This window comes from Loxodonta africana, chromosome 25, assembly GCF_030014295.1.
Source record: "Loxodonta africana isolate mLoxAfr1 chromosome 25, mLoxAfr1.hap2, whole genome shotgun sequence".
Lineage (NCBI taxonomy): Eukaryota > Metazoa > Chordata > Mammalia > Proboscidea > Elephantidae > Loxodonta > Loxodonta africana.
Window position 1 is genome coordinate 46,329,149 of NC_087366.1, and position 11,452 is coordinate 46,340,600.

At 40.7% G+C, this 11,452-nt stretch overlaps 1 protein-coding gene across 1 annotated transcript in view; it reads left to right on the top strand.

The window, feature by feature from the left end:
- Window positions 1-9,182, top strand: part of CATSPERE (catsper channel auxiliary subunit epsilon) — a 192,176-nt gene extending 182,994 nt beyond the window's left edge. The window contains exon 22 of the mRNA XM_064276949.1: window positions 8,779-9,182. Within this exon, the coding sequence (XP_064133019.1) occupies window positions 8,779-8,932 (154 nt within the window). The 3' untranslated portion in view covers window positions 8,933-9,182. The remainder of the gene's footprint in view (window positions 1-8,778) is intronic.
- Window positions 9,183-11,452: the final 2,270 nt, after the last annotated feature.

Consider the following 11,452-nt stretch of genomic DNA (forward strand, 5'->3'; position numbering starts at 1 on the left):
TACTGAGAGCAGCTCTAGAGAAACAAAACTGTAAGGATGAGTTTTCTAAATTGGTTCTCAAGTCTGGCTAGTCTTAAAGGCTTTGATGACGCTGCCTCCAGTAGTAAAAAGGGCTTTGTTTATCCATGACATGAGGTGGCAACATTAATATGCAAAATATCACCACCAATAGATCAAGTATTGGTGAGAAGCAAGGCTCTGGATAATTGCATGTTTGATACTTTTCCACAATTTTATCAGAGTGAGAAGTACAGGAAACCTGGTTGGTTGGTCCTACTTTTGCTAGACAAAGTGATGAAAGAAAGAGATGAGCTCAGGGCTTCAGAGTCACAGAAACAGCACCTCATAAAAGTTCTCAAAGTTGCCACTTGTGCCCTGAAAGAAGGCCTTATTTCTTGTAGTAACAGAGCTGACATTGCCAAAAACCAAATCTAGTGTCTTATTGTAAGAGTGGCTAAATTAAGATGCCAACTGAATTGCCAATCTCAAAACCCAGCTAAAGTAAGGGCATTGATTGGGAAGAAATGGGATCTTGAAACTTGGGACGCGGATATATGGGCAAATAATTAGGAAACTGGGGACTCTGAGCCCTTAAATTCCATTGAATCACTGGTGCCAACAGAACCAGCCCTCTTATTCCCATCTAAAGAGATTACTCCATCTTAGTTGGCTAAGCCACCTTTCCCAGTAAAATCATTATCCACACCAATCTGATGAGATTAACCCAGCTGTGTCTGAAAAGCCTTTGTCTGATATATTGCCAGGGGTGATGTCTGAATCATCACCCGAGGCAGTGCTTGGGGCACCCATCCCCTGGGATAGATGCCTTACAAGATATTGCTAAATGTTCCCAGCAGCCATCCCCACCACCCATTTTCGCGTCTAGACCTATAACTCCCCCACGTGTCTGTCAGTTTGTCATACTGTGGGGGCTTGTGTGTTGCTGTGATGCTGGAAGCTATGCCACCAGTGTTCAGATACCAGCAGAGTCACCCATGGAGGACAGGTTTCAGCTGAGCTTCCAGACTAAGACAGACTAAGAAGAAGGACCTGGCAATCTACTTCTGAAAAGCATTAGCCAATGAAACCCTCATGAATAGCAGCTGAACATTGTCTGACATAGTGCTGAAAGATGAGCCCCTCAGGTTGGAAGTCACTCAAAAGATGACTGGGGAAGAGCTGCCTCCTCAAAGTAGAGTTGACCTTAATGACGTGGATGGAGTAAAGCTTTCAGGACCTTCATTTGCTGATGTGCCATGACTCAAAATGAGAAGAAACAGCTGCAACCATCCATTAATAATCAGAACCTGGAATGTATGAAGTATGAATCTAGGAAAATTGGAAATCATCAAAAATGAGATGGAATGCATAAACATCAATATCCTAGGCATTAGTGAGCTGAAATGGACTGGTACTGGCCATTTTGAATCAGACAATCATATAGTCTACTATGCTGGGAATGAAAACTTGAAGAGGAATGGTATTGCATTCATCGTGAAAAAGAACGTTTCAAGAACTATCCTAAAGTACAACGCTGTCAGTGATAGGATAATGTCCATACACCTACAAGGAAGACCAGTTAATACGACTGTTATTCAAATTTACGCACCAACCACTAGGGCCAAAGATGAAGAAATAGAAGATTTTTATCAGCTGCTACAGTCTGAAATTTATCGAACATGCAATCAAGATGCATTGATAATTATGGTGATTGGAATGCGAAAGTTGGAAACAAAGAAGAAGGATCAGTAGTTGGAAAATATGGCCTTGGTGATAGAAACAATGCTGGAGATCGAATGATAGAATTTTGCAAGACCAACGACTTCTTCATTGCAAATACCTTCTTTCACCAACAAAAACGGCGACTATACTCATGGACCTCGCCAGATGGAACACACACAAATCAAATTTACTACATCTGTGGAAAGTGACGATGGAAAAGCTCAATATCATCAGTCAGAACAAGGCCAGGGGCCGACTGTGGAACAGACCATCAATTGCTCAGATGCAAGTTCAAGCTGAAACTGAAGAAAATCAGAGCAAGTCCACAAGAGCCAAAATATGACCTTGAATTTAGAGACCATTTGAAGAACAGATTTGATGCATTGAACACTAGTGACTGAAGACCAGACGAGTTGTGGAATGACATCAAGAACATCATCCATGAAGAAAGCAAGAGGTCACTGAAAAGACAGGAAAGAAAGAAAAGACCAAGATGGATGTCAGAGGAGACTCTGAAACTTGCTCTTGAGTGTCGAGCAGCTAAAGCAAAAGGAAGAATTGATGAAGTAAAAGAACTGAACAGAAGATTTCAAAAGGCCTCTCAAGAAGACAAAGTAAAGTATTATAATGACATGTGCAAAGAGCTGGAGATGGAAAACCAAAAGGGAAGAACATGCTCAGCATTTCTCAAGCTGAAAGAACTGAAGAAAAAATTCAAGCCTCCAGTTGCAATAGTGAAGGATTCCATGGGGAAAATATTAAATGATGAAGGAAGCATTAAAAGAAGATGGAAGGAATACAGAGTCATTATACCAAAAAGAATTAGTCGATATTCAACCATTTCAAGAGGTGGCACATGATCAGGAACCGATGGTACTGAAGGAAGAAGTCCAAGCTGCTCTGAAGGCATTGGTGAAAAACAAGGCTCCAGGAATTGGTGGAAGATCAATTGAAATGTTTCAACAAACAGATGCAGTGCTGGAGGTGCTCACTCATCTATGCCGAGAAATATGGAGTACAGCTTCCTGGCCAACTGACTGAAAGAGATCCATATTTGTGCCTGTTCCCAAGAAAGGTGTTCCAACCAAATGTGGATATTATAGAACAATATCATTAATATCACACGCAAGCAAACTTTTGCTGAAGATCATTCAAAAACGGCTGTAGCAATGTATCGACAGGGAACTGCCAGAAATTCAGGCCGGTTTCAGAAGAAGACGTAGAACCAGGGATAGCATTACTGATGTCAGATTGATCCTGGCTGAAAGCAGAGAATACCAGACGGATGTTTACTGTGTTTTATTGACTATGCAAAGGCATTCGACTGTGTGGATCATAACAAACTACGGATAATGCTGTGAAGAATGGGAATTCCAGAACACTTAATTGTGCTCATGAGGAACCTTTACATAGATCAAGAGGCAGTTGTTCGGACAGAACAAGGGGATGCTGATTGGTTTAAAGTCAGGAAAGGTGTGCGTCAGGGTTGTATTCTTTCATCATACCTATTTAACCTGTGTGCTGAGCAAATAATTCGAGAAGCTAGACTATGTGAAGAAGAACGGGGCATCAAGATTGGAGGAAGACTCATGAACAGCCTGCATTACGCAGATGACACAATCTTGCTTGCTGAAAGTGAAGAGGACCTGAAGCACTTACTAATGAAGATCAAAGACCATAGCATTCAGTATGGATTACACCTCAACATAAAGAAAACAAAAATCCTCACAACTGGACCAATAAGCAACATCATGATAAACGGAGAAAAGATTGAAGTTGTCAAGGATTTCATTTTACTTGGATCCACAATCAACACCCATGGAAGCAGCAGTCAAGAAATCAAAAGATGCATTGCACTGGGCAAATCTGCTGCAAAAGACCTCTTCAAAGTGTTGAAGAGTAAAGATGTCACCCTGAAGACTAAGGTGCGCCTGACCCAAGCCATGGTATTTTCAATCACATCATATGCACATGAAAGCTGGGCAATGAATAAGGAAGACTGAAGAAGAGTTGAATTTTGAATTGTGGTGTTGGCAAAGAATATTGAATATACCATGGACTGCCAAAAGAACAAACAAATCTGTCTTGGAAGAAGTGCGGCCAGAAGGCTCCTTAGAGGCACGGATGGAGAAATTACGTCTTACATACTTTGGACATGTAGTCAGGAGGGATCAGTCCCTGGAGAAGGACATCATGCTTGGCAGAGTACAGGTTCAGCGGAAAAGAGGAAGACCCTCAACGAAGTGGATTGACACAGTGGCTGCAACAATGAGCTCAAGCATAACAACGATGGTAAGGATGGCGCAGGACCGGGCAGTGTTTTGTTCTGTTGTTCATAGGGTCACTATGAGTCGGAACCGACTCCATGGCACCTAACAATAACAACAACAACAAAGACCTATGACTAGACTTAAGTCCCAGTGAGCCCCAAAAGGTGAAGTGCAAAGTGTGACCCAGGAGGAGGTACACTGCACTCCGAAAGAATTGCTTAACTTTTCTAATATATACAAACAGAAACCTGGGGAATATGTGTGATAATGGCTATTAAGGGTATGGGAAAATGGTTCAAGAACATAATATTGAACCAGTCTGAGTTTATTGATAGGGGCCCGTTAAGCACAAGTTCTTCATTCAGTGTTTCAGCTTGAGAGGTTAGGAAGGGCTCTAATAGTTTACATGGTTGGTGGCTGAAGCATGTATTACACAGTGGCCTAAACTAAATCAAGGTGAAGTATCAGACCTGCCTTAGCACACTGTAGAAAAAGGTGCCCAAAGGCTTAGGGAAATTGGCACATTAGGGTGGATTCATCAGGTTAGACCCACAGACCTACATGTGGAGTGTCCAGAAGACACACCTTTTACCACGGTCGTGAGGAACAAATTTGTAAAAGGAAATCCTCCCCATGGGCAGAACTTCAAGCAGTGCACTGGGTTGTTCACTTTGCTTGGAAAGAGAAATGGCCAGGTATGTGACTGTATGCTGATTCATGGGCTGTGGCCAATGGTTTGGCTGGATAATCAGAGACTTGGACAGAGCATGATTGGAAAATTGGTGATGAGGAGGTATGGAGAAAAGATATGTGGAGAGACATCTCTGAGTGGACCAAAGAAGTGAAGATATTTGTGTCTCATGTGAATGCTCACCAAAGGGTAAACTTGGTAGAAGATTTTAACAATCAAATGGATAGGATGATGCATTCTGTGGAAACCAGTCATCCTCTTCCCCCAGCCACTCCTGTCATTGATCAATGGGCTTATGAATAAAGTGACCATGGTGGCAGGAATGGAGCTTAGACATGGGCTCAGCAATATGGACTTACAAGCACCAAGGCCAACTTGGCTACAGCCACTGTTGAGTGCCCAATATGCCAGCACCAGAGACCAACATTACGTTTCCAATATAGCACCATTCCTCGAGGTGATCAGCCAGAAATCTAGTGACAAGTTGATTACATTGCACCACTTCCATCATAGAAAGGGCAGCATTTTGTTCTTACTAGAATAGATACTTACTTTGGATATGGATTTGCGTTCCCTGCACACAATGCTTCTGCCAAAACTACCATCCTTGGACTTACAGAATCCCTTATCTACCATGATAGTATCCCTCACAACATTGCCTTGGATCAAAGGACTCACTTCACAGCAAATGAAGTACAGCAATGGACCCATGCTCATAGAATTCACTGGTCTCTTGCCATATTCCCCATCATCCTGGCTTAATAGAATGATGGAATGACCTTTTAAAGACACAATTATGGCACCAGCTAGGTGGCAATTCTATCAGAGGCTGTATATGGTCTAAAACAGAGTCCAATATATTGTATGTTTCTTCCACAGCCAGGATTCATGGTTCCAGGAATTAAGGGGTGGAAATGGGAGTGGCATTACTATTATCCCTAGTGACCCATTCACAAAATTTTTGCTTCCTATCCCCACAACCCTATGCTCTGCAGGTCTAGAGGTCTTAGATCCAAACAGAGGAATGCTCCTACCTGGAGACACAACACAGATTCCATTGAACTGGAAGTTAAGAATGTCACATTGCTGCTTTGGGCTCCTCAAGCCTCTGGATCAATGAGCAAAGAGGGGTGTTATCATATTGACTGGTGTGATTGATCCCAATTATCAAGGGGAAATCAGATTGATATTACATATTGGAGATAAAGAATAGTATGTCTGGAATACAGGAGATCCCTCAGAGTGTCTCTTCAACTACCATGCCCTGTGATTAAAGTCAATGGAAAACTACAGCAACCCAATTCCAACATGACTACTAATGGCCCAGACCTTCAGGAATGATGGTTTGGGTCAAACCACCAAGCAAAGAACCATGACCAGCCGGGGTTCTCGCTGAGGGCAAACGGAATATGGAATGGGTGGTAGAAGAAGGTAGCTCTAAATACCAGCTACAATCATGTGACCAGTTGCAGAAATAAGGACTGTAATTGTTATAAGTATTTCTTCCTTGTATGTGTGCATCAAATATTTTTGTTGTCTTCACTTATAATATATAAGATGTAAAGGGGGCTAGTGCATTTTTGGTTTTACATATGTTACTTGTATCATGTCAGGCACAAGTATGACTTTACAATTTACTTGATTTAGAGATCATGTATGGTTTAAGGAGATAAGTACAGGCACCAAGTCAACAAGGGGTAGACTGTGATAGTTAAGGTTGTGTGTTGACTTGGTTGGGCCATAGTTCTCAGTGGTCTGGCAGTTATGTAATGATGTAGTTTGGCAGTTATGTAATGATGTGGTCATCCTCCATGATGTGATCTGATATGATCGGCTAATCAGTTGTAAAGGGAGTTTCCTGAGGGGTGTGGCCTGATCAAATATATATACGGGCATTCTGGCAAAGCTTGTTCACTTGCTCTGGATCCTGCATCTGGCTCATCATCATCTGTCCTCTAGTTCTTACAACTTGAGCCAGTGGTCTGCTGTATTGCCTGCTAATTTTGGGATTCATCAGCTTTCACAGTTGGTGAGCCAGCAGCCTGACATCTGACCTGCCAATCTTGGGATTTGTCTGCCCCTGCAGCTACATGGGTCAAAAGAAGCCTCCAGCCTGATGCCTGGCTCACAGACTTGGGACTTGCCAGGCTCTAAAACTGCATGAGCCATTTCCTGGAAATAAACCTCTCTCTCTGTCTCTTTCTCTATATGTATATGTTTCACTGGCTCTACTTCTCTGCAGAACCCAGCCTAAGACACCTCCTGTTCTTCCAGTCTTTCCTATATCCTCCCAGATCCTTCCAGGACAACCTTTTCCTTTTTCTTCTAAACTTGCAACCGTACCCTATCCACTAGAGCCTGTCCTTAGCCAGTGTATTTACTCAGTTCCTCCTCTACTGCCAAACACTCTGACTTGACCCCTAGCTTTATCCAACTCCTTTTCTTCCCCATTTTATCCAAACTTCTCAAAGGAGTGCACACTTATTGGATTTACTTTCTAATCAATGATTTACCCTTCTACACACTACAATATTGCATACACATCTCCTATGCCAGTAAATTTAGGGTCACAGTGACACCCTATATGACAAATCTAACGGTCATTTTTCCATATGTATCTCCTTAACAATGTTTCTCTGCTGCATATGACATCCTTGATCACAGCTTCATACTTTCTAGTCTTTCAGAGCACCTCACTTCTCTAGTTCTTCTCAGATTTCTCTGGTCACTTCTTCTGGAGTATTCTATTCTTAAATTGCTAGTATTCCTCCGAATTTGGGCATCAGTTCTCTCCTAGACTGTATATCCTCTTCTGGGGCCCTTTCATCCCATTTCACTGTCTGAATGACTGACCATCTGTATCAGCTCTTAATGTGCAGTCAAAGGACAGATATCTGGGAATCCACTGAAAGTCTATGTAAAATAACTGTGTCTCTGCATATGTGTAATTCCCTGGCTGGCGACGAGACCAGTATCTTCTATCATTCTCAAAGGAATTTATAATTGTAAAAAGATTAAGAACTAATTTATATGTTAATGATTCCCAGGTCCATAAGTCTAAACCAGATTACTCTTTTCTTTTCCACATTCCTATATTCACCTGGTTGACTCTCAGATACCTCAAATTCAATGTTAAAAAATGAATCAACCATATTCACACACACTATGAAAAAACTACCCTTTCCTCTGAATTTCCTATATTAGTGAATGGTGACACCATGCTTATGTCACCTAACCCCAAACTTGGTAGACATCCTTTATTGATTGCTTTGTATTTCTCAAACTCCACACCTGAACAACCACTAAGCTCAATCCATTTCTAACTTCTAAATATATCTTAGGTCTATCCACTTATCTCCATTTCTTCAGCCCCTGCTTTAGTTAAGACCCTGATCACAGCTCACCCAGCTTACTACCCAAAAATCCTTATACCTGGTCTTGCTCCCCTTTTGTCTATTCTTCATACTTCAATCAGATCATCCTTCTAAAATGTAAATCTTATATCACACCTCTGCACCTCGCTCTTGCCTTTAGGGCTGAAATCCATTCTGTTTGATATAAGGTATCTTTCTCACCTGACCTTTGTCTGTCTGTCATTTCTCATCTCTAACCACTCTGCCTTATACCTGAGCTCTAGACACACTGAACCAGTTTTACTTCCAGAAAGTCTGGGAGTGACCTCTAGGTTTTCTCATGCTCCCTGCCTTTGCATATGCATCTCTCTCTGCCACTTTGGTCTCTTTCCCCACTCTCAGGCATTTTTATCTGCCCCACTCCTACCCAAATTTCCAGGGTCACCTCCCTTACTGCTCAGCTCCCATACAATTTTATGCTTCCTACTTACTCTCATTATATTTACCACACCATTTTCCTCCCTGGCCAGCCTGAGAGTAGACATGTCTTATTATTTTTTTGTTGTTGTTAAAATTTTTTGTTTTAATGGGAATTTGTTTGCAATCTTTTTTTATGTCTTGTTATTTTTTGTTCTCTATTGATACCAAAGCAGCTAGCTATTAAAAAACTGTTTGATTAAATATATTAACAACCAATGTGTAAGCAATGACTTATAATGACTTTTTTTTTTTCTTATTTCAGACCAAATGGCTACCTGGTAGCTTCTTTCCTCTTTCTCCTAATGCTACTGTTCTTCAGTATTCTAGTTTTGAGCTACTTCCAGTATATGAAGATTTATAGACAATATATTTATGAGCCACTTCACGAACCTGAAAGAAAACAAAAGAAAACGTAGGAAGACCTAAGTTGTGTTATGTATATATATATATGTAGAGGGAATGTGTGTGTATATATATATATATATTTAATCTATTTATGCTGAGAGCATGCGTTTGACCAAGAAATACTAAGTATACACTCATAGTAAGTATCATCAAATTCAAGACCTGAAAAGTGTTCTTCAATTATCTCAAGACAGAAATATTTTTATACATAATTGTGCTATGAAATTAATCCTTAATATGTTTGCATCCCTCTTAAAGGGGCTCTATATATAGTCTTCATATGGAAGTCAAAAAAATTAATTTGGCTACTACAATTCTTGCTGAGGATAAAAGTAAGTTTTTGAAAATGTAAACTATATAAATGTCAAATATTATTATTTTTCATATGAGATGTTATATGGCTGTAGTTAATGTATGTATAAAAGACTGAATAAAAGTGTGTGGATTTAAATAATCTATAATTTTACTCCTAAACATAGTTCAGAAGTTTTCTAAGAGTAGATTCAAATCTGAATGCAACTCTGCCTATTATATTGAAAGGGAGTGGCTGATGCTCCAAGTTTTAAAATTTCATTCTGATGCTCAAAATAAGCTTCTTAATTTGTTCGGATGTTACCACAGCTTCCTAAATAATTAGTATTTGTATCAGTCAGGGGTCAGGGTTCAACCAGAGAAGCAGAACCAGTATGAGATATATATATACATATATACGCATAGAGAGAGAGAGAGGTTGAGATTTATTACAAAGAATGGGCCATATGTGATTGTGGAGGGTGGCTAAGCAAGTCTGAAATCCATAGGGCAGGTGGTCAGGCAGGACAGATCTCCAGTGAGATGGAACTCCCCAAGCACAGGCTGACAGTATTGTCCACAAGTAGATAATTTCTTCTTTTACAGAAATCAGGAACAAGCCAGGGCTACCTGCTATTCATCATTGTTTTGAAGTTCTGGTATTATAAGAAGAAAATAACAAATATAAATATTGGGAAAAAAAGACAAAATCCTCTTTCACTGATGAGACTATATGCCTAAAAAATCCAAAACTAGTAACGAGAATTACTAGAATTAAAGCAGAATCTGATGATTCAATACAAGACAAATATTTAAAAATCGATACATTCTCTCTATACTAGCTATACACCTGTTAACAATAGAAATAGTAAAAAATAATCCATTTATTGTACTGAAAAATTATATAGAGTTAAATTTAACATGAAAAGGGTATGACCTACTTTAAAATCTTTATTGAAGGAGATGAAATAAGACATAAAGCTTGGTAGAAAAAAAAGAAAACCTACTCACCTGGACATCCCACAGGATACTACACTGACTCATTATATCAGCGATATCTTCCTGATTAGACAGAAGGAGCCAGAGGTGGCTAATATGTTGGAGGCATGCACTCTAGAGGGTGGGATATAAAAGATACAAAGATTCAGGAACAAGGCATTTCAGTGAAGCTTTTAGGGTCTAGTGGTCAGAGGCATGCTGGGATATCTCCTCCAAACTAAAAGACATTCCTAAATTTTGTATCCCCTGTCACAAAGAAGGAAGCAAACTATCTTGTAGGCCTTTCTGGGTTCTAGAGGCAACATATTCCATACCTAGGAATATTGCTATTGCCAAAATCCTGGGTAACATGGAATGCTACTAGTTTTGAATACGGCCCAGAGAAGGAAAGGGCTCAGCCATGGTCCAAGTTATGGGGCAATCAACCCTGCCATTTGCACCATATAATCCAGTAGACCTTATGGGGTTGGAGGTATCAAATGTAGTATGGAGCTATGGCAAGCACCAGTGGGAGAATCACAATGAAGATTACTGGGATTCTGGCGTAAGGCCATTCCATCCAAGGCAGAGAATTACACACCTTTTGGGAAACAGTTCTTGGTGTGTCATTGGGCACTGGTAGAGACAGAACACTTGATAACAGGCCAAGTAACCATGCATCCAGAACTTCTCACTATGAACTGGGTTCTGTTGGACCTGCCAAGTCATAAAATTGAATAGGTTCAGCAGCAGTCCATCCTAAGATGAAAATGGTACATTCAAGATTGAGCCCAAACCAAAAAACCAAACCCATTGCTGTCAAGTTGATTCCGAGTCATAGCAACCCTATAACACAGAGTAGAACTGCCACATAGGGTTTCCAACGAGCAGCTGGTGGATTCGAACTGCTGACCTTTTGGTTAGCAACCATGCTCTTAACCACTACACCACCAGGGACTGAGCCCAAGTACTACCAAATGGCATGAGTAAGTTGCAGGAGGAAGTAGTCCTGACCCATGTCATCAGAGCTGCACCAGTGTCCCTCCTCAGCTTATAGTTGTGGCCCTATTGGGGTGTGTATGGGGTGACCCATGCCATCAGCTGAAGGAGGAGGAAAGAGCCCAAGCTTGGTTTTTAAATAGTCAGCTCAGTAAGTGGGTACAAACTGACAATGAATGGTTGTTCATTAAAATGTCATTCTAAGGTGGTCCTGAAAGACATTGGAGAAGGGAAATCTTCCAATGGGTAAAGCTGTGAACAGT